The sequence below is a fragment of the Haliotis rufescens genome, unplaced genomic scaffold, assembly GCF_023055435.1.
Source record: "Haliotis rufescens isolate VD_foot unplaced genomic scaffold, xgHalRufe1.0.p SCAF_3, whole genome shotgun sequence".
Lineage (NCBI taxonomy): Eukaryota > Metazoa > Mollusca > Gastropoda > Lepetellida > Haliotidae > Haliotis > Haliotis rufescens.
This window is the reverse complement of record NW_025964001.1, coordinates 4,808,750-4,834,391: the sequence shown is the minus strand read 5'-3', so window position 1 is coordinate 4,834,391 and position 25,642 is coordinate 4,808,750. Positions and strand designations below refer to the sequence as shown.

Below are 25,642 nucleotides of genomic sequence, written 5' to 3'. Positions count from 1 at the left end.
TACACCACATGACGCAGTCATTATGTTGTCAATCAAGAGGCTCCTACAATATATAAAATTCTTTCCATATTTTGTAAATATGAATATTTTCATAAACCTAACTGACGCTTTATCACAAAAATCCCTTATCCAGCGGATTTAATGCAGATTACATCTGTAGCACACATGACTATTCCTGCATTCACGGCACCTTCCTTAACTCCGTTTTCAGGAACTACATTCTGAATTATTTAGAACATTTTCACATGCAAACCTCCTTGGTCCTATTATTTGCACTCTCTTCATCAAAGTAACACTAATAAAATCCATTAAAGATTACTGTCCTCCTGGGACTAAATATACCACATCATTGCTGAAGCTCACCTGGCCAAGCCACACTGTTGTTGTAGACAGTCTTTGATGGGGTTCATTGCATGCATTATTCTTATCAACCCTGTCGCCTTTTCCAGTTTGACTGTTACATATTTAAATTGAGAACCCTCATTCCTTCAGGGTTCAGGGACCATCTCACAACACCTTGTATCAATTTGACGAACAGTAACACAGGAGATCACTTCAACTGTGACTCATAGATTATTTCATCATTGAAGCTCACCTCCTCAATACATGAAATCTAATTATTATGTTGTTCATCACAGCACTACAGACCTGACTCTATCATATATTCATGAAGCTAACCTTCCATAACTAACATGACACTCTGCTAGCTCACCTGACATCATGAGCCAGACTCTCTTCTTCTTACCACAACTAATGTGACAAAGAGAGTTAGCTCACCTGATATCATTGGCCAGACTCTCTTCTTCTTACCACAACTAATGTGACAAAGAGAGTTAGCTCACCTGATATCATGATCCCGACATTCTTCTTCTTACCACAACCAATATGACAAAGTGTAATAGCTCACCTGATATCATGACCCAAATGATCTTCTTCTAACCACAACCAATGTGACAAAGAGTGTTAGCTCACCTGACATCAACATCCAGACATTCTTCTTCTTACAACCAATGTGATAAAGAGTGTTAGCTCACCTGATATCATGATCCAGACGCTCTTCTTCTTCTCTCCTGCAGTGTTGTTGATGATGAAGGTGTAGTTGCCCGAGTCAATCTCCTGCGGCTTCTCGAACACCAGTTTGTTGCCGTCCACGTGTATTGGTCCAGCTGAAGCAACCACCAGATCATTTCGGTCCAAGAACCTGAAACACAGAATAAAGTTGATGAGACAAACACCTACAAGCCTCAAGCTACCATGAATTTAGAAATTACGCGATTCTGATTGGTCAATCAGAGATTATCAAATAAACCGTTGCTAATTTGGTTCCAAATTCCATTTGGCAAGGTCAAATCGACAGCTCTACAATGAAAACACAATATGTTTATTTCCTAAAGAAATTTATTTAGCATCAGGAACACCACTGAAAGACAGGTTCAAATCTCTAGGTCTTAACTCTTAAAAATGCCACAAGCATCCCTTTAACTGAAGTGGTCTTAACTCTTAAAAATGCCACAAGCATCCCTTTAACTGAAGTGGTCTTAGATCTTAAAAATGCCACAAGCATCCCTTTAACTGAAGTGGTCTTAGATCTTAAAAATGCCACAAGCATCCCTTTTAACTGAAGTGGTCTTAGATCTTAAAAATGCCACAAGCATCCCTTTGACTGAAGTGGTCTTAGCTCTTAAAAATGCAACCACCATCCCTTTAACTGATGTGGTCCTCAACCTTAAAAACGCCTGAAATGCGAAGTGAGCCCAAACTCACTCACTCACACATTACAGAAATCATCTTTCACAATAACGCTGATTTCCTGTTCGCTTGAATCTGCAATCATACTACTAGTTGACAAATACCCCCATCCCAAGCATGCCGTCACTTCCTGGTTGGATGCTGGGATTCAGCCGTGTCCCATTGACGGTCCTTTGATTGGAGTGGTGTTGATTGCTCAACATCTACACACAGATGTGTCATAATAAACCTAGTTACCTAACACAACAAACAAAGCAGGTGCCCTCTCTACCTGATCATGGTGGGCATGCAACAACGGAACAGTCTGGAACCCATGAAACTTGTGGTGATACATAAATACTTGCACGTGTACTATCCTCCTGCCAACCTCCTGCACTCAGTCATACGCACTCCCATGATGAAGCCATCAGACTCACAACATACAGCATCGTTTTATAAATTATTAAAATATTTCAACAATTCTGTATTAACTAACATCAGGTATGTACTTGTTTGAACAGCATGAACTAATGATCAATTTTCAGACATGACAATCAGCATTTCACAGAAAGTCTTCTCGGCAGAAAAAGGAAATTGGTCGCGTCCCTGAATTTAACCTACTTCCTACGAATTTTCAGCCTTTATCAGCATAAAAACTATTTTGAGACATGGCAAACAGTAACATTAACTCTACAAAATCCACAAAATTTTAGCAGTTATCAGCTTGAATTGCGTTTCGACTCGCGTCTGCTTATTTTCAGTGTGGAGTGTAAACACACCAATGGTGGAAGTCTGACTGGTGATATGGTGGCAATGTTGTGCAATACAAGAATTAGCAGTGTAATTTCCACAGTTATCAGCTGTTTAGTTGCAGGTTTCACATTTATCTTCATAGATTCCTAGCTTTAACACAGCAGAACTAATTTCCTGATTAAACCCCCATCAGAGCTGATGTAAGCAATGTAACGGGCCTAATTCCGCCTCCAAACATGCCCATCTGCAGCCATCCATGTGGTGTATGTTGTTCCACACTCCGAGCCATCAACCAACTCACTTGTCTCATCTTTGATAGCCCAGACATTTCTTCCTGTAGGAAATATACCTAAAAAGCTTGGATTGAAGTTCAAAGCTATCTTGTGGATGTGATTGCTTGTCAGGATGTCTCGTCGTCACCATTTCAATTTTATTATCCCGGAACTCAACTAAATACTCTTTTAGGGACTGAAGCTCATTAAATGCAATGAAAATAATTAATTTTTGTGAATAAAAAATATAAGAACAACAAAAATCTATCCATGACTGATTACAATTCTGCATTCTGATTGGTCGACTAGCTAATGAATCACCTTAGAAGAGATATTTCTGTATCAAATCCACATTAAACAACAGGTATAACTGCCAAGTATACTGTGATTGGATGACACATGTCATCGTTAAACCAAGACAAGCAGTAATTCTACAATGGAACAGACAAAATAGCCCGGTCCAAAAAGCACTGGCTTCCTCACATCTCATGACAAGACAGGAATAAAGATGTAGAATCAAAAGAATGGATCTCTCATAAGACGGAACACATTGGCACCAGCACTGTATTTACCATTCCTGATAATCTCCCAGTTTACTACCTCTAATCTTGCCACTGTAATGCAATGACTCGAGTCAGCTACTGGGGCACCCTGTATCGCAGGCATCTGCCTCTGGCAAGACCAATCTTATCGCTGATAAATTAAGTGAGCTGCATTTTCCGCTCTTTGGCAGTGTTTTGACGGAAAAGAAATCGTAGAAAAGATCCCAGCACTGGTATGACTGACAGCCAGTCAATATTGGAATAAATACATTTATTCATACAACATCGTACTAAGACTGTCTGGTTGTAGGAATTCAATCTAGTGTGTATGTGCCACTGGGAATTCTATCTAACGTCATCTCCCAGAACAGGGTCTTAAAGTCGCCAACTACACCAGCCCTGAATCTCCACACAATATTGATGTAACCAGTGTTACGCCCGTCTTACAGGGACTGTACGGAAGGTCCAGTGGAGCATCCCATCATTATTGAGAGACCTGCTTCCGAGTGAAAAGGTTTCTTAAAATAACTTTTTTGTTTCTCATGACCTGACCTGACCTCCCCTAAAATTGCCCCTAAATAATTCTTTTTATTTAAAATCACTGATAAGATACATTTTCAACTCAAAGTTAGTTTCTTCCACCAAATTCCACTTTCTTGCACCCTGAGCTGCAGGGACGAGGCCAACAGAGATCACATGCTAAATCAGAAGCAGGGGCAAGTATAGTTTCACAGATTTGTTGCCTGCTAAAAACATAAAACAAAAGATAAAATAGTCCCTCCCTACCATTCAGTCATGAGAAACAGGAACGTATATTCAACTGGCCTTTCAATTATGGCCATGCCTGAGTGTGATTCATCAAACCCGTTGTTCATGCCATCAGTCACCAGTCTGCTTGGCCAGATTACATGGGCCATGGTAGGGCTGGAAAACTGCTGACTTCAGCATAAAACAAAAGTCACTCACTCACTCACTAAGTACATAAACTCACTGCAGCCTCAGATAAGTTGATACTGACAGGGGTAAGATATGACCAACAAAATGGAATATTGATCTGTAATAACACTTGAAAAAAAACCATAGATGTTATTTTATTTTCATATTAAAACTGACTGCAGCATAAAACAAAAGTCACTCACTCACTCACTCACTAAGTACATAAACTCACTGCAGCCTCAGATAAGTTGATACTGACAGGGGTAAGATATGACCAACAAAATGGAATATTGATCTGTAATAACACTTGAAGAAAAACAATATAGATGTTATTTTATTTTCATAAACTGACTTCAGCATAAAACAAAAGTCACTCACTCACTAAGTACATAAACTCACTGCAGCCACAGATAAGTTGATACTGACAAGGGTAAGATATGACCAACAAAATGGAATATTGATCTGTAATAACACTTGAAGAAAAACAATATAGATGTTATTTTATTTTCATAAACTGACTTCAGCATAAAACAAAAGTCACTCACTCACTAAGTACATAAACTCACTGCAGCCTCAGATAAGTTGATACTGACAGGGGTAAGATATGACCAACAAAATGGAATATTGATCTGTAATAACACTTGAAAAAAAAACATAGATGTTATTTTATTTTCATATTAAAACTGACTGCAGCATAAAACAAAAGTCACTCACTCACTAAGTACATAAACTCACTGCAGCCACAGATAAGTTGATACTGACAAGGGTAAGATATGACCAACAAAATGGAATATTGATCTGTAATAACACTTGAAGAAAAACAATATAGATGTTATTTTATTTTCATAAACTGACTTCAGCATAAAACAAAAGTCACTCACTCACTAAGTACATAAACTCACTGCAGCCTCAGATAAGTTGATACTGACAAGGGTAAGATATGACCAACAAAATGGAATATTGATCTGTAATAACACTTGAAGAAACCCTACATAGACATCATATTATTTTCATAAACTTAAATTCTTAAGGGCCTCTTTACGAGCTGTCTCACACGTACATAAATAAGTGTCTCCGTCAATGAGTTTTATGACATCTATAAAGACTCGAGTTACCAGTCCAGCGTGATGTTCGGCAACATGCATGAAAGTCTGTGAAACTGTTTGCCATCCAACACCGCTGAGTGTCATATTGAGTAATAAGGCATGAAAGTTCAAAGATGATCCAATCTCTCGCATACTGCTATGACACCATTGATAACTCCACTTCCGACAATGACTTATGAGTTGTAAGTAAACATCTAATATTCCCGGGTTCAACATACAGTAAGAAAGTTCATCCGAAGGAAGTTTGGAATCTGCGTCCCTCCAAGTGCTTCTTGGAGTTGGACATCTTGATTGATGACCTACTTATACACCGTTATTACAAAGTCCTGAAAAAGATTTCTCCCGAAATACGAAATCAATACAGAAAGGCTCAACAAGTGCTTTGCAGAATGAAGCAGCCGTGAACAGTTTATGTCAGAATTGTTTACTTAAATGAAATATTACGAATATAATGGATTCCCTGGCCACATGGACTGGCCTGTGTATACCTCTGTTTAATCGCACATGCCTCGTTATTACAAGGGATCCCATCCTTTGTCTTTATTTTATTCTTAAATCTGTTCTTTCTCTGAGCTAATAGTTACTGATCTATTCTGACGCCTATATAGATATTCCTACAAATCAGCAACAATGGAGGTTGGGCAACGTCCAGGACTATCAGATGCGAGCGTCCCCAAATGTTGGCCCAAAACCCATTAAGATTACCCAGCTCATTGTAATACCACAAAAAAGTGCAATGTTGATACACAAGTGCATCATCTCCACCATTACATGTTAGGAACATGAAGTATGTCATAATCCTTGCAAGTAAACAAAGAACATTATCTCACAGAGCAATCTGTCAATGTAAAAATGTCAGTCGAGCGTTACAGCCTCACCAATTATTCACATAGGTACAAAGAGGTGTGTATAAATATGGCAGTGAACTAGTTAGAAATCTCAGGCCACTTGAAAGGTGACAATTAAGTTTTTGTTTTTTTAAAAAGATTTCTTTCATCTTGGGCCATCTGTGTATGTGCATGTACATAAGGTCCCCTCCTTCATTATGAAGACCCACTCCTTCCTTCACTGGCAATTACAACAGAGAAGCCTACACTCTTGTCTCCCATAATGCAACAGGGAGGAACAGTAATGGAAGCAAGGATCACCTCTTCTTGCTCCTTTTTATCTGTGTGCAATGGTGGCTAGTCTCATGTAAGGATGTTGGCCATGTGAGGTATTCCCTGTAAACTTTATTGGCTTTGACACTGGAGACTGTATCTACTCTCAGTCGGCAACTGATGCAGCTTCACAGACAGGAAAACATGGCTGCCAACAAGATGCTAGCGTCCAGACAACCAGTTTTGCAGACAGACATTGTGAGATATCTGCCGTAACCATTCAGTCACATCATTTATTTCTCTCCTCCTGCGATGTCATTTTGCAGAGTTTTACTCCATATCTTTCTTCCAAAAGCTATTACATAGTTTTTGTACACTGCCCTCTTTTTTAGGTATTGCTGTGACGATGCCATTACACAACTTGCCACGACAGAATCTTGGCTAAACATGGTGTACTTGGAGCTTGTTAAACAATGCAATAAAACATTGTTATCATATATGTGATAATTGTGACATATCACATTTCAGCCAATACAGCATTCTTTGCTGATTCAATAACCTAGGATATATGCCGGGACTAATATGCCTAAAATTACCCAAGTTTTCTTTACTTTTACTGCAATTGCCAAAAGTACATCAAGAAGTTAGGCATTTGACTTCTCATCTCATTTATCAACACACATATATAAGCTTCCTCCTGGTTTAATATCACTGCTCCAGACAAAGATTTCATAGGATGGATGTGTTCTATCGTCCCATCATAAATCAGACTGTTTTCCTCAAGACTAATGTCAATACCGGAAAATTACTGTATACTGATATCAATCTTATCCATTGGAGTGCATAGTAGACATGTTTATATTGACATTTATCAACTAGCTTATAAGACATTGAATTTATTTATGATATAATGTTTAGGGAATTGTTACGCTCCTATCCGTCTATATAAATAGGTAAACAGATCACTAATCTTAATAGCCCTATTAAAAGCATTACTTATCATGCCACTGCATGCATCTTTTATTCACGAGAGATAACAATTCTGCTTGTGCCAAGTCTTTTTATTTTATACAAGGAATCGGGCTATTTCACACAATTTAGAATCAGCTCAATCTCAAACTGATCGTAAATGTTTATATACCTTTTGTACCTTTCAAACATAACATCCAAATTATTCTTCTCACAGACAAGAGCTACTTGCCTCCATGAATAGGAAACAAACCATAATGTGTCTATGCCCTCGATGACACTCCACTTCAAACCACAGTGAACACTGAATCTACACAGCCCGACTGACACTACTGCCAGTTGTATGTATACATTTACAATGTCAGTCATGTGTTCACACTTTCATCCATAGTGACTCAAATATTGGGAGATGCTTCCACTGTCTGGATGTGTCTCAAGCTTGAATCTATATCTTTATTGTGGGCGAGTCTACATCTGGATGTGCCCCCCGAGACGTGGGCGAGTCTACATTTGGATGTGCCCCCCGAGATGTGGGCGAGTCTACATCTGGATGTGTCCCCCGAGATGTGGGCGAGTCTACATCTGGATGTGCCCCCCGACATGTGGGCGAATCTACATCTGGATATGCCCCCCGAGATGTGGGCGAGTCTACATCTGGATGTGCCCCCCAAGATGTGGGCGAATCTACATCTGGATGTGCCCCCCGAGATGTGGGCGAGTCTACTTCTGGATGTGCCCCCCAAGATGTGGGCGAATCTAGATCTGGATGTGCCCCCCCTAGATGTGGGCGAGTCTACATCTGGATGTGCCCCCCGAGATGTGGGCGAGTCTACTTCTGGATGTGCCCCCCGAGATGTGGGCGAGTCTACATCTGGATATGTCCCGATTTGGTCAGTCTACATGATCGTGATCGTGATGAAGCAACGAGACTGATACCAAGAAACTGTCAAGCAATACCATCTCACATATAACCCTACAGAAATCAGTCACCTTGTCTGGGTCAGAAACCTATACCTCCTTCAGATCACTGCTGCCGACTTCGAGGCTAAACCACTGGACATGCGGAACCTGAGCCAGGTGATAAAACGTGCAGTGATTGTTATAGGTTGATGTAATTGGACACATGATAGGTGTACACCCAGAAGGCTGTGGAGTCAGCGGGGCATGTAATCCCTGTCTTCATACAGCTGTCATGTGTGCTGGGTCCTTGTCGTCATCTATAAGGCCATGATTGTCTGTCCTGATCCTAATGGTCTTGAAAGGTCAGCACGACTGGACAACTTGGCACTTGGACATTAGCAACAAATTATAGGCTAACAAATTTAATTTGGAGAATTTTGTCCATGACAGGAGGTTTTATGCAGGGCTTAAAAGCAAAGTAGTAAATATACCGACAGCTATCAAATCCTGGTGTTAGGGACTGATACTAATTTGTGGTATCAACACTAGAATTACAAATTACAGACCCCAACCAATAAAATCTGAGTGTTTTTTTTGTAAACTAGGCACCGGTTTGACAGAGCTGGACAGCTTTACCGTCCAGCTTAACGGCTTATCCTTGGTCTAGTGGACCCCTTAATATATGACATCTGCTTGCTTCTGCATGACATATGTCAGATTATAGAAAGGTGATAGGCTGATGGTTATTTGTCCAAAATATGCCTCATTAATAAGCACCAGATGTCCATTGTTTTAAAAAAATATAATCAAGGTTAAGGTCAAGCAAAAGGTCATGGCACATATCTGAAATTCTGCAAAAAGATTATATATTTTCAAAATTTCGATAAAATCAAATCTGATTCATTGATGAATATATATATGTGTGGCTAACCTCTCTGATACGTTTTTCTCTCATGAGCAGTTAAAAACTTAATGACTGACACTGTTCAGTGCTCCCCTAGTGACAGGTGTAAGCTATCTGCCTGGATGGTAGCAAGCCATCCATCCGGCCCACACAACCACACCTGGACCACGCCACAAGACTACACAGATCCCCTCCAATGTCCCTGCACTGGCTGTACTGTTACTGTGAGTTATCAAAGAGAGCCCACACTTACAGCCTCGTACATCTGGGTTGCACATGGACTTCGGCTAGCACATGTTCAAATCAACAAAATACACTTTGTTTATTTTTCTGTTACAGGAAGGTCTCAGATCATTACAAATTGTAAAGATTCAATTTTGGAAGGGAACCATTCAGAATTTCTTCAATTAACTCAGCGTCCCCTTCCTGTGATAGGGTTCAAGTTTCTTCGTCCGACAACAAGGAACGATAACAGTGCAATATCTTGTTTATCGCCCTAACTTCAACTCTGCACCTACCACCAACACTGGTGACACATTACTGCAATACCCATGAAGATCCCGGATAGAATAGGTCTTCAGCATCCCATGCTTGCCGTAAAAGGCAACTATGCTTGTCGTAAGAGGCGACTAACAGGATTGGGTGGTCAGGCTCAGTGACTTGGGTGATGCTTGTATCGTATCCCAATTGCTTAGATCGGTGATCATGATATCAATCACTGGATTGTCTGGACTTGATATTTACAGACCGCCATCATACAGCTGGAATATTGCTGAGTGCGGCATTAAACAACAAACAAACATTAAGGCAAAGTTTGGTACTGACATATAATAACAATGTTCAACAATTGTCTCAATTTGTGTGAAAAGGGACCAGATTTCCCACACTGTTGCAAGTACCAACAATGCTTCCATGGCGATAAGGTTGAGCAAGTGTAGCAGCAACAATGTCCTGAAGCGTGAAGGCAACATTGTTCCAGAATGTGGATTGTGCTCCCTACACCTCCACATCAGATGTGATGAGGAGGGAAGATACAGCAATATCTACTTTTCATGCTCCACAACTTGTCTACAAAAGATTTTATGAGCCAATCGCTCTTGCGCCAGAAGGCAGATAATCGGCAGAAGATAAAACTCTGACATTCGCCAACCTGGCCACATTCCGCTCTCATCTTTTGTAACTCGAACGAGGACTGTTTCACAAACATATACACATTACTGGCGGTGTTTGAAGTTGGTGTTTGTCAGAGACGTTAAAGCATCATAAAAAGCTGCAGTTTTCAGCACTTGAGACAATTTGCACCGCTTCTCCTTCCGATAGACCAGGCTACAAAGATGGAAGTACTTCAATGTCTGCCTTCCCCACCTTGACGCACCTCCGTGAGAATGGCAATACACATCTGTAAAACACAGCCTCCATGTGAAACTCACAATACAGCCAATCACGCGAGTCAAGAGAATGATAGACTCACGATATCATCAACAAATCTGTTCTTGTTGATATTGCCGTTGATTGCTTACTGTAACATTTACATCTCTACACATGCACAATTCCTCTATTCATGGAATGCATGGGAATATATTTTTTTAATGTACGGATAATATTTGTCTTCATATTCTTACATATCCTTCGTAAATGTCACCTCAGCATGTGTGAAACATGGGTTATACTTCATGAAATAAACTTTTCCTCCCATCAAACTGTGTAGGCATACGCTACCGATTTCCCTTGATGCCTACAGGACTGTTACCAACACCAGAGAAAGAAGGGTCGGGTATGAGATCGTAATGTTGAAAGTATATAAGCCGAAGCTGAGTCCCAGAGCCCTCTACAGATGAAGTAAGAAAACAATCAGCAAAGGAAGTGGTTGGAGTTCGCACAGAAACATTCTTGTGGTGTAATACACACCAAACGACCATACACATGGGGAGAAATATTACCCCCACTCGGCTCTGTTCCTGGTGTAGGATCCTGACATTAACAGACCAAGTAACACTTACTGTCTAGTACATGGACAACTTTAGAAATTAGCTGGCAGGTTCAGGGTATTGTACATTACAAAACACCCTTCAGAAATAGTCCAGTGGAAAATAGCATTAACATGCCATTCCCTTTTACTTTCAAATGTAAAATTAACAGCAACCTATTCAACTACAAACAGTTATGTTAAAAGGACACAACATTACTGTAAAAGGTAATATAATAAATTTATTACATATTTGCAAATATATAAATAAAAAACTTTAAAACGAGTTTTCTCATAACTTTTTTGCATATACTGTTAAGTGATCTTTGAACGTTTTCCTGACTAATTTATGAATTCTACGTACACTGACAAAAACAAACACCCTTTTTTGACATTTTCAAAACTGTTTTGAGTCCATCTTGACAGGAAAGATTCTCTCAGAAAGAAGTGCTTGCATGATCTAATTTCAAACTGTCCAAATCTGTCACTGAGAATGCATGAGGTATTGCCATGCATGAGTTTTTAGCTAAATGACAAACAAGCTGTTGAAATTTAACTGCAATTTTACCCCACTCATGCCATCTGACGCTGATTTTGCAAGTATAACGGTGCCGCAACTAAGTGATAAATTACTGGCTTTATAGACAAAACTAAGCAATAAATTACTGGCTTTATAGGCAAAACTAAGTGATAAATTGAAAGCCATATACCCAAAACTAGGCGATAAATTAAAAGCCTTATAACAAAAACTAGGCGATAAATTGCAGAATGTAGGCAATCTAGGTGATAAGCCTAAAGTATATTGTATATCAACCGCAACACTTGTAATCACATTGGAATCTGCGTTCCCAAAATCCTTCATTGAAGCAGAATAATCCCAATCAAGACGAGTGTCAGCCACGAAGAATCGTGTCCTTGGAGAGTCATTCCAATGGAGAAGTGACAAAGAAAGATTGGATAAGTCTGCTGATAAATTTACACGATCTCCATCTTGGCGCAAAGTGAGGGAAAACTGAAGCTCTGCGCTCCCCAGTGGGCTAGTGATGTCATCAATTAGCTTCAGCATGTTTCACTGTCTCCTATAACTCATCAGTTCCATTCAGTAAGTCTTTCAGTCTGCCAATGTATTTTTTCCCAGACAGGGCATTTGCCTCAGCTCAAAGATTAAACATAATCGATATTGTCATGATCATGAGCACAATGTACACCCCCATTAAGCTTGTTAAATTTCATCTGCAAGTTTGTCCAAATGCTTGGAAAAATAATCAATATGTGTTTCCAGACAACATTTAGACAAAAATACCGGGAACAAGTCATTTCAAAAATATATTTTTTTGAAACAAGTTTTATGTCAGAAAAGCCTCAAGAACATTGATTTGATGACAGTTTGTTGTGTATAGGAGATGACGGGAGCAACATCCACAGCTCGGACAGAGCCAGACACGTTTCTTCCATCCACATATCCAGAATAATGTCCCATTTGCTGGTGTAGGAATACATGTCTGCATTAAGGCAATACTGTGATTACCAGAATGCCATTGTACAAACGATCTTAGCGCTAAGTTGATCGTAACTCCTATATCTTAACATAGACTTACGACTGTCGTAGCGCTAAGGTTGTTTTGTACAACGGCACCTAGGACCCAAATTCGTACTTTCTGTTTAGTTACCTTGGTGCCGTTCTACAAAACAACCTTACCACTACGACAGTCGTAAGTCTATGTTAAGGTATGTGAGTTACGAATACCTTAGCGCTAAGATAGCTTTGTACAAGCCACCCAGGGCAAACAAGTCGTTTGAGGTACCACTCTTCAATGTGCTAAGTTGCGTCCCTAGGGTGTGCCAGAAATCACTAGTGTTGGTTCAAATCCCTGTTCATCCCGTTTATATTTCTAGGTTTGAAGCATGATACCCGTGCTCGTGGGTTTCACCAAAGTCACAAACATCTAAGACCTGCATCACTTTGGGCTTTCCTCCCACATCAGGCCAACATGTAGTGATATAGCTTAAATACGATTCAAAGCGTGTTAAACCCAAGATCATACATAAATAATAACAACACATTGTCCCTATAAAAGACTTGTTTCTAGATTTGACTATTATAAGGATAGAATTACTAGACATCCATTGACTTATTCAGTACAGACTTGGAGCAAGGCTAGACTTTACATTAACTTGTCACATATGCCATACAGCAGTGTGATGCAGCAATACTTTCATGAATCATTTCATCCCTACATATTACAAGAACAATAATACACCTACCAGCATATTCACTGATTCGAAAAAAAATCAAAACAATATCGCCAACCTTCCCATTCATAAGATTAATCAAACCTGGCTTTTATGGCTTAACACAACATGACATTTACCATTTAACAGGAATCAGAGATAAAGACACAGTCAATCTGACCACCTTGTGGGAGCTAATATTGACAAGGGATGATCTTCAACACTGAAATCAGCATGGTATGGGGTCGCCGGCCCTTCTACAACAATAACCAGCAGGGACAGATGTATTAGAGCCGTCCAACACACCAACTGGTGTGAGACCCTCCAGTATTCAGCTTCATGTAAGCGCTTCCAGCATAAGCTGGTCGGATCCACTGCTGACGGCAGTAATCCCCTCCCTCGCCTCGTCTCCGTATCCCTCTCGGCTGATCCTGTGATCATCCCTTCCCTCCCTACCATGAGATGCAGGCCAGGCAAAGGTCGGAGAGCATGCTAGGACAGCCATGTCTCATTACCCTCTTAATGTTATTGTATATCATATCAAAGAGAGTCTTAACGTACTAAGGTTGCATGTTGTTATGAAATAAAACATCTTGGTCTTTGTGGCACTGGGTTCCTGCTAGGATTTCTGGTCAAGTTTCCTTCAGTTCGGTATGGTGCTTTGGTGCGTGCATCTCCCAAAAGGATAGGAAAGACTCCGATTGAACTGTACTATGTTGTTTCTATCTCTGATATACCTATATCAACATCCTTTTGGGGAAATGCCTAGAAATCTGGTCATTCCAAAATATTTTTGTTTTGATCAGAAAATCGGATTGGACTTTTTCATTCAAAAACGGGTTCTGTCCAATATACCTATATCAACATACTTATGGGAAATGCCTAGAATGTGGTCATTCTAAAAGGGTTAGGATCAGAAATGGGACTGGTTTTATTTGAATCCAGCAAAAAAGTACAAGAGTGTTTATCCTCAAAAGAGATGGACGAGAGTTATTTGTCCATAGACAATATCTGAACTACTTACCGAAATGATGGCTTCGGTTTTCCTTCTGGCGGGAAGACTTTGACCTCAAACTTCTCGTGGACAGGTACAACAACCGGATAATTAGCCCTCAGACGAGGCTCGAAAGTCTCCGATGTAATTTCTCCCAGGGCTGAAAAAAACCCATCATGTCTTAATTTGTTGCTAAAGAATTTCTATAATTTACAATCATTGATATGTCTTTCGCTGAAACAGAAGATTATGAAATAACAGTTTTTTGCAACCACGTTTATCAATTTCTGACATAAATGTGGTCGTAAGTTCAACTCAATGTCTCGTGTTTGACAGAAGCAGCAAGATGATGTATTTTTCATCATGATCTATCTCCAATTCATGACCAAATGATATTTTTATTCCACTGATTTAATGTGTTAATAATCTTCAGGGTTTTTTAGGACAGGTGTCAAGTTGTTGATCCATGCTCTCGTAATTAGTTTGTATATTCGCTCCAAACGAATCTGATGCACAGAATGATGCAGCAGAGCAGGTGCCCTGGCCCTGGCTGAATGGAAGGCAGCTGATAGCATCATCATTCTCATCATCATATATCATCATAGAGTATGACATTCCATATCTAATTAGAGACCCCTACAGCCAACTTTATCACGTTTAAAACATTCAGGAGCATTGTGCCATGCAAGTAATAATTCTCCATAATTCTGAAAAATGAGACTTGACATTATCTTCTGATAGACTGATATCAGTAATAAAACCATCATATTTTCAATTCTTAACATGTCCCTGCATAAGCGTCACAGGGGTCTAGTCCTGTTGTTTTAGAAGATTACATATATACGAGTCAGTGAATATTTCACCCATATTATTACATAATAATTCATATTTGAAAATTCTAATTTGGATCCTTCAGATCCATCTTTCCTCTGCACATACAAACATTTCAAAGATACTCTATGGAATACACAAACAAGAAAGGGTTGTGACAATACATACAGGATATTTAACACGTTCCACCCTTATCATCTATAAACATGAAGCAAGCAATACTCTATCATAGCATCAAGCCATGCTCGAGATAAACTGCATCAGTGCGTAAAATATGCATTAACCAAACTGAAATATGCAGACAAATCAAATCCTAGCATATCAAATATGAAAAAAAACCCATTAATACGCTATTCAAATAAAATTTATGAGTATATTACAACTGTAGGATAAAATGATTGTGTATCAGCCGATCGACAAATTCACTTACCGACAGTAAGGTTCTGCGACAAACAGATGCCACATTGCAAAGCACATTGTGCCTAGTCAATGTACATGTTGAATCTTAATTAATGGCTAATTGGTAATTAAAACAATAGCGTCTTTCTCACAATGCTAGGTTTTGTAAACTAAAAATGGCAGACAGTTTTACTACTATTCACATAGTTTTAATTGATTTACAGGGATTGTAACAAAACAGGTTTTAAGTTAAATACCCAAATGCCAAGAAACAGGTGGGTAAAAGTTTTTTGAATACCCTCTAATACTTGTGAATTCCCAATCAAAATTACACCCCTGGGTAAAATACCAAAATAACCAAAAGCTTATCCTTAGCTCTGCTCAAGGAGATTCTCCCCATCACAACACTGTGACGGTAGGATCCCCATCAACATCCACAGTTCAAACCTCTCTGTGTGGAGGAATGAGCCGGCCACACTGCAGTCTACCCTTTACATATAAGCCATAAGTAGGCATGGCGTGATTTACAGTTTTATTAACTTTAGCACGGGCAAAACACTTCCCAGTAGAGGGGTATCAAACCAGGCTTCCCCTGCATATGAGTAGCCGAGACTGATAAGGAAAGAAAGCTTATGTGATAAAACCATTAACCAGTAATTTATAGTGTCCATTTATTTACCATCAGGCTTCGAATGGGTTTTTTCAGAGATCTTATTTCATTCAGAATATGTAAATGGTTTAAAATGAGAGAAACTGGAATTTAAAGAAAGAGAGGGAGATGGTTTTAACATCATTTTCATCAATCCTTCTGCATGACCTGAACAACAAACTTTAACCCCATACAGTGGCGGGATTTGAAATACACTCAGTATTGCATAATATCAAAAACTGCTGGTTATAAGCTGTGTGGCTGTTGTTCCAGACTTCCAGGAACCATTCCTGAAAGTGGTTCATGACACATGCAGCGCAACATCTAATACTGACAGATGAGTGTTGAAGACACCATGGCGGACACAGTCTCTAGACCCCCTGCCCTACTGATGGCTCCAACACCAGCATCCTTGAGCCACACCCAGACAACCCTCTGCCCCATCGATGGCTCCACCCCAGCATCTCAGAGACACCCAGACAACCCTCTGCCCCAAGGATGGCTCCCACCCAAGCATTTTAGAGACACCCTGACAACCCTCTGCCCCATCGATGGCTCCCACCCCAGCATTTTAAAGACACCCAGACAACCCTCTGCCCCAAGAGGCTCCCACCCCAGCATCTCAGAGACACCCAGACAACCCTCTGCCCCAAGAGGCTCCCACCCCAGCATCTCAGAGACACCCAGACAACCCTCTGCCCCAAGGATGGCTCCCACCCCAGCATTTTAGTGACACCCAGACAACCCTCTGCCCCATCGATGGCTCCCAGCCCAGCATTTTAGAGACACCCAGACAACCCTCTGCCCCAAGAGGCTCCCACCCCAGCATCTCAGAGACACCCAGACAACCCTCTGCCCCAAGAGGCTCCCACCCCAGCATCTCAGAGACACCCAGACAACCCTCTGCCCCATCGATGGCTCCCACCCCAGCATCTCAGAGACACCCAGACAACCCTCTGCCCCAAGAGGGTCCCACCCCAGCATCTCAGAGACACCCAGACAAACCTCTGCCCCATCGATGGCTCCCACCCATGCTGTCCATGCAGGGAACAGGAAGTGAACTTATTCCACCATGTTTTCAATTACATGACAAAATTTGTTCACATGTGTAGAGTGTTTTTCTTCCAAATCTTGAGATTCCACCATCTCTGTAGGATCAAATCAATATGGCAGCAAGGTGAAAGAAGACGCACTACCAGAAATGATCGTGCCAGAATTAGGAGGTTCGACTTCAGGGCAATTTTCAGAATGTAGGCAAAAATGTAGGCCAGGTGGCGGGAATTACCTGCCATAGGAGCCGGAGAGTAGCTCGGACTGAAGGCGGACTGAGTGTCTCCCGGGACTAGGCTGTGTTTATTTGTATGCTGCCATGAGCAAATATTCCTCTACATGTAGCTATTGTTTACAGTAATACTCATCTGCCTAAAACAACATAGGGTCTGATCTTCATGTGTTTTGGTGTAGGCAAAAAGAGGCTCTCAAAATTGCCAAAACTTTTTTTTCGGGAAATGAAAATGATAAAACGATGCCTGTTCATGTCCCAGCGTCACTTGATGTTTAATTCACACCATTCTCGGCACACAAAAAATGATTTTGTGTAGTTGGACAGCCAAGATGAGGCTTCTGCAACATTTCTCTGTATCCGCTGAAATCCTTTGGGAGCTTCTTGACCTTTTATCAGTAATCTCACAACTTCACCTAGGGCTCGCACACATGACAAATGTATACTGATGTTTGCTCGAGATTTAGCTTACTTGGCTTTGTGTTATGTTTATGAGTTCAAAAAATTCCAAACAGACCCAATGGCATTGTTTCATTTTTCACGCAGTATTTGAGGGAAAGAAATCCACACAATCAATATTTCCTTTCAGAAAATATTTTTGAAGGATAAAGAAATGGCTTTTTCTGCATTGAAGACGACTCTGACCTCCACGCTGGGAGTCAGCAGTTTTGTATGTGTGGGACGTCTTGAGCTGCGTCTCACTTGATTTACTGCGAGATTACCATCGGAGCAGCAGCATGCTGGGATGCTCTGGTAGCTCGTCTCAATCGTTTTGCACTGCTGTGAGACTAGTCACAACATCAAAGTTTTTAAATCTCCGCAATGAAAGATGAATATTTAAGTAGGAGTATTTTATTCGAACTTCAACATTCTTAAAATAATCTCAACCACTTTCTGGGCTTGAAATTTGGAGATGTTTTAAATTTGGTACTTAATTTCTCTACACAACTGTGAACTATATACCCTTGGTACTTAATTAAGTACTTGCAAAACTAACTGGATCTAATGTTGGATGGGAGATGGAAATTATTGATGGCAATAAATAAATTGTCAGATATACACCTATTAAATGAACATGACATACCAATATCTGACATATTTAGTAGACATCTTTGAAAAACATTTATCAACAAAAAAGATATCTGCAATATTGCTTTTCATTCTCTTATTACTTTAAGTATATCATTATGGATGACAACCACCACCACCACTACTACTACTACTACTACTACTACTACTACTAATGTTCACCAATTCAGATATGCAACTCATATCCTCATCCAATATCACAGTACTGTGATGTTATTGAAGCAAATTAGTACACTGTTTGGTTTTTAAAATATCCCATAGTTTCTTACATTATTGATGAGATATCGCCTTTTTCAAATTCATATCAATGATGCAATGCTATTAGGAATTACTCTTCAATTTGGGGTTCTTGCACTTTTTGTTTGCCACACTCAGCAATATTCCAACTACCTTATGGTGGCCTGTAAATAATGAGTGTGTGAGTGAGTGAGTGTGTATGGTTTTATGCCGCTTTTAGCAATATTCTAGCAATATCACAGCGGGGGAAACCAGAAATGGGCTTCACACATTGTACCCATGTCGGGAATCGAACCCGGGTCTTCGGCGTGACTAGCGAACGCTTTAACCACTAGGCTACCCGACTGCCCCCTGTAAATAATGAGTCAGGACCAGAAAATCCAGTGATCGATATTGTGAGCATTGATCCACACCGTCAGGGTACAATGACACGCAATCAACAAAGTCACGATGTCTGACCACCCAATCCATTTGGTCGCCTTGCACCACCAGGCTGCTGGGGACCTATTCCAACCCGATGGAGATAAGTGTCCAGTTTGGAACACTTTTGCTAAGACCATAAATCAAACCTAGAAAGGCCTTGGCAGAGTCGGATGAGTTATAACTTGTACAAGTAGTGAACAGGAAGACACTATCGGTGAAGTAACCAGTGAGCAATATCTCACATCTTGATCAAATCAAGCTTTACCAAAACTAAGAGTATTGACTTCAGTTTGTAATTCTCGAGAAAATCTATCAAAATGAGATTGTCAATATCTCTGTCATTGTGTGATTGGGAAAGAGTCCGACACTTAACCTCGAGATCTACCCTGACCTGGTTCAAGATTGCTGCCAAGGGTTGCACGATTTCATTTGCAATTGCGATTGCCTATATCTCACTACTTCTGTGCCCTGATCTATCTTGCCTGGCAGATGCTGACAAGCACATGTTTGATCAATATACTTCCTTGTTTCATTCCTATCTCTGTTTGGGAGAGTTCCGACAATCTCTTGGCCTCATTTGCCACTTATTTGCCAATCTTTGGCAATGTTGCAAATTAATCACATCGTCTGTCAATGTTTTTTGCTCCTTACAGTATGTGAAGCATTATTTACTAGGAGACAAAGACGGTTGTAATTACACCTCAAGCAACTCGATCCTTTCCCGATACCCCAATCCCTGCTCCCCCTCTCCAATATTGATAGATGGCGCCATATTCACCAACATAGATACAGGCACCCTTCCAGTTCAATCACAAAGTCATCCTACAAGCACAGAAGTGGAAAAGATTGCTATCCGTCCTGGCGGGTATTGCAAATCCATGCCACGAATGACAATTTAGTTACATCTTATAGATGTATTCTTGATTGAACCTGTCAGCCATGTTTGTTGGCTACAGCCATTCTCGACATTCGAAACTAATGGGGTGAAGACTTACGTTCACAATGTCCGCTTGTATTTCATATGTGGAATAATTGTAGGACGCAGATATCACAAACTGTCAGTTCTTAAATTGAAAATATGAATGATTACAAACTTCCTGCTATAGCAGGTTCGTGTTTACTTTAAATTCAGATTATTAATACGATTACAAATCTGACACCCGTAGAACAAAATACCTGATACAGATGATATATAAATGGTATTATTTACACTTTCATGAATCTTATAAGAAAATATTTATGAAATTTGTACGTTTGATTGCATACAGTATTGTCCTCATAGTTTCAAGCCCTGCCACAAGGAACATCCAGTCATTGCATGAACTCAAAAAGTATCGGGGGCACGGATGGCCAAGTCGTCTAAGGCGCCGCGATTCGCTGTGCAGAGTTGCGCCCCTTGGGCACGCCAGAAACCTATGATTGTGGGTTCGAATCTCGGTTCGCCCCGACTATGTTTCTAGGTTTGTCAGCACCATACCCGTGCTCGTGGGTTTTACCGAAGTGGTAAACGTCTGAGACCTGCATCACTTCAGGCTTTCCTCCCACATTAAGCTGACACGCCGTGATATAACTGGAATACTGTTAAAAGCGGCGTTAAGCCAAACTCACTCACTCACTCAAAAAGTATCTGTTAAATTGATTTTTGGGTTCAGTTTGTGAATGGGTTGGGTCGGCATGTGTATAATCATCTCCAGGAAAAGAAGAAGCCCAAAGAACAATAACACATTCTCCTCCAAATTCATTGTCTTCTTGCATCCATTGTTCAGACGTTCCTATCAAATCAGTAATCATAAAAATTGCCTCTTTGTTTCATCTTTTTGCATTTACCCATGCATGAGAGGAGAAAAAAGATGGCAAACGTAGATTAAAGTATTACAGGATCTTTGTAGCCAGAGGATAGTCTCGGCATGAACTTCTAGTTAATTGCAAATTGTTGTGGAAGAAGAGCAGCGTTCTCCATATCATCCTGGTGGTACTGCTGAAAAGGGTGGGTAGCTATCATCTGTTGAACAGACGACCGACTCGGCCATACCAGCAACAGAGTTAGGACACTACACCATGCAATCATGACATTGTGCTCAATCAATAGAGAGGAACAGCTCTTCAACACTACAGTGCAGAGGTCAAGTGTTTTAATTTGCATTCATTTCAAACGAAACAGCTCCAATTAAATCCGAGCAGAGTGGAGCCGTGTAATTGGTCGGTGTGTGAGAAGCTTTGGTACATGTTACATAGGCCATTGATTCCTGGTTTTGTCATCAGAGATAATCCCCTCTGCCAATCTAGTGTGCCCACTGATGCCACAGATAGACAACCAATCTAGGAATTGCTTGCAAAACCAAAATCTTTCTCGAAACTTTCATTTCCAGAGCATCATCAAATATGGACCAATATTTAAACCAATTAGGTAAAAATCCCCACGAGAAATATCCACTTCCCCGATCCGCCTTTACGTGATTCAAAATTGTTGAAAGCTGCCTGAATAGTGACCTGGGTCCCTGTATACATTGTAGGATGACACAAAAGGGTCATCATGGAGCCAGGGGTTAACCCTTTTTGTGTCCGAGTCAGGAAGCAGAGTCAGATGACGGGGATGATGGTCGTGACTCACTCCCATTCAATCTCACATCATCTTACACCATTGCCATGCTGACACACCTTGTCAATCATGCGGCAGTCACCACCAGTCTCTGCCCAAGATGCTGACATAAGGAAATATTTCATCCCGAACTTCATTACACCAGGGTTCTTGCCTGTCTGTAACTACAGTCATATCTAACCATGGATACAAAATTACATGAATAATTGACTTTTTTCACACCTCCAAAGTCACTTCCAATACATTCCCGAATATATTTTTTTTGGTTTGTAAATCAGAACATGATCTCAATACGCGACTCAAAGACCTGCACAGAATCTCTTATCTAAGAAGACCTTCTGGTTCTTGTTGAACCTCTTAGCAAGAACTTGCAAAGCCCATTCTTGGGGACGCCTGCCGTGATATTGCTGTAATATTGCAAAAAGATATGCAAAGCCACACATTTACATTTTTTAGGACTCATCCTAACTAACGAAAGATCGCAAGAAAGATAAAACAATTTGTGGTTCTGGTAGGCAATTTCGTCACACAACCATTTTTAGTTTGTTCCTTGCATAGACATCCACCCTGAAACAGCTTCCACCTACTGGCTTTCTCCACCCTGCTATGTACCCATTGCGAGGTCGAGCAGTATCTGTTCAGTAGCTGACCCGTGAAGATCTGGGTTAGAATAGGTCTTCAGCAACCCATGCTTGCCATAAGAGGCAACTAACGGGATTGGGTGGTCAGGCTTGCTGACTTGGTTGATGCATGTCATTGTATCCCAATTGCATGGATCGATGCTCATGATGTCAATCACTGGATTATCTGGATTAAAGCCGTCTTACCAGTACGATTATCGTAAGTCTATGTTAAAGTATGGAAGTTATGACTGTCTAAGCGCTAAGATCACTTTGTGGAATACCAGCCTAGCCATTTTTAATGGTACATTTTGGTAAATAATAGGGATGGGTATTGCAGGTTTAAAGTGGATCACAATACTTTGCGATGTACAAGGCTGTATTGTGATGCATATCACGATATATTGTATAATTATAAATTTTGAATTCAGCAGCAAACTGATACATTAATGTATGAATTGAAGATCATAAATTTAACAAAACAAGATGCTGGTACATGATGTTTACTCAGTCAATAAATACGCAGCCATCTTGGGGCCCCGGATGCATGAAAATAACATTAAAAGAAAATCGCTATTTGACATCATCCGATATATCGATAATGAAAAAATGATATTGTGATACGTATCATGGAAAGAATTTACCGATTTACCGATATACCGAAAATATTGCACACCCTCAGTAAATGAAATGCCACCCTCTTCTTGAACAATTCTTGTCAGAAAATATGTCCACGCGAGACACGCCATGCTCACCAGGTCTGGTGTGTTGTCGAGGTTCCATTAATACAGTCAGTTAAGACCTACTGTTACTCAAATCTTATCATTTCCACATCATAAAAAACGGCTTATGTTGAACACGTTTTTATGTGAGATCCACCTTGGGTGACGACAAACCCACACATTTTATGCAAGCAATTATTTCAACCTGCAGCCATGCATCTGAGACATTTACATTCAAAGAGAGAAGTTCATAAATCAAGGTAATGTATTAGTAGATAATTGTGTAAGATGTTAACAGACAGAACTGCATGATCCGTTGGTTAGTTATATCACAGGGTATCTAGAATTGAGTCAATAATAATTAAAGCTACCCATTTCATGCAATCAAATTAATTTTTTTGTTATTAACAAGAAAACATACCATATCATGAAGTTTCAGTTTGACATTTAATTAACTTTATTCCGTCATTCCTAATCTTCATGGCACCATTAACTTCTAGTGGGATTTCTTCATACTTTTTTAGTTCGTATTTTTTCATTTTTACATCTAAAACAGGTTGAAAGTTATCAAACAGACTCCACTTTTAGAAATGTGGATCTAAAAATAAATGAAAATGTAGTTTAAAAGCAATAGAAGTCAGTATCTATGAATGGGTAACAAAATGTTCAACTTTTTTAAATATCTGCAGCCACTGATGTCCATCGCTGCATTGTGATAGTGTAAAGATCTCTTTAAAACTGACACTACTTGTACACAAGAAGCATGGCAATTTAAGAGCATTAGCAGAATTAAACAGAATTTATAGAAAAATGTGTTACATAAAACACAAGTTCTTTTATTTGTTATCAAAGCATGGCCTGCAGTTGTTACTTGATATCAGTTTTGAGGAAAAACTTATCTATAATATTTCACTTTGGGTCAAATTATTGTAAGAACTGTGATAATCCCAATCAGATCAGCCTGACTCTGTCAGCGTAAAGTTTTACGCGATCTCATGTTCATCTAGTTTCCGCATCCCACGTGCCACTTCTCTTTGGGAGATATATCCATGTGCTATCACTCCTGTTTGAGGGAGTTATCCATGTGTTATCACTCATGTACTATATTGTAAATATTTTGACTCGCAATGATATAGGATAAATCACATTGACATGCATGTACAAATATTTCTGTTATGTAAAATCATAAAAATACATAAAAGGGCACATGTCGTGCAAACATGTTTCACTGAAGGCCGGGAATGTGATCTGCTTGATAAGGCATTTGTGAAGTTGTTCTTATAATATATTCCACACAACAAACTCCAAACCAATCATCTGCACATGATGGACTGTAGAGATGACAGGAGACAGATATTTCTTGATTTCAAACATTTCAATAAATGTCTGTCCAATCACCGGAGTATCCATGATTGAGAAGGGAGATGACTGTTTTGTTCTTTATGGAATAATTCACCCAGCTACGGTGTTCAAGAAGCCCCAGGACTGAGATGTGTAGAAAATCACTGTAGCAGACGCTACAGTACCTACCTGTAGCAGAACTTAGGCTGATATTTTTAGCAAAGCAAACATCTTCTGAAGACAGAATCTTAACAAGGCTAGTTGTACAGCTAGCACTCTCCCTTCGCCTGGCATTCCTGCCTTGACAGTGTAGTCTCAGTGGGAGTATTACTAAAACATTCATATTCTAGACGAATAGGTGAAATACAAAACTGACTCATTCATCACGTAGCTCAACACTCACACAACAAGATGGACGAAAGCATCTCCCTCGGACAACTGATACTAGCTGCCAACAACACATCACAGATACTTTCATCGCTTTCAAACTTCATATTACACAAAGCCTTTCTTAAATCTGATTTTGCATTTAATGTCCAGCTGAAATAAAAGAATTAATGCTTTAGGAGATAACTACAACATAATGTTCGCTAAGTGCGTTGGTGCCCTATTAGCTACACATTTGCTGGCTTGTAAACATTACTAAAAACCCTTCCTCCAACACAAATGAAGGATTCCTGCACAAGCTTTAAAACTCATCCATCTAAGATCTCTAAATGAAAACAAGGATAATCAAAATACCTGAAAAGAAAATATTTGAACTCTTTCCGGAGGAGAAAAAATGAGAAGAAAGCGGTCTTATTTTGGCAGCAATCAGTGTAAGATTCGCTCCTGTTCCAAGAAAAAACGTTAATCTAAAATCATTCTGCCACTCCCCCCATCAACACCACAGCTTATCTTATTCCCAGCAAATTACAGGACGTCCATCCAGGAGTCGGCCCTAAATTGAACTGCTCAGATACAAGTCAGTGAGTTTGAATTTCACAGACCAAAGTTCACCTTTCAGACATTAAGACTGCCAACGGGGGAAATTCCATCATTCTCTACA

The 25,642-nt window shown here is 40.0% G+C and overlaps 1 protein-coding gene across 2 annotated transcripts in view; it reads right to left on the bottom strand.

Annotated features, from left to right (window-relative positions):
- LOC124131835 (inactive tyrosine-protein kinase 7-like) overlaps positions 1-25,642 on the bottom strand; it is a 137,282-nt gene that overhangs the window by 19,372 nt on the left and 92,268 nt on the right. For both annotated transcript variants that reach the window (XM_046495326.2, XM_046495328.2), the window contains exons 7-8: positions 14,433-14,562; positions 1,035-1,201 (exon numbers count right to left, since the gene is read on the bottom strand). In XM_046495326.2, coding sequence (XP_046351282.2) covers positions 1,035-1,201; positions 14,433-14,562 — 297 coding nt within the window. The remainder of the gene's footprint in view (positions 1-1,034; positions 1,202-14,432; positions 14,563-25,642) is intronic.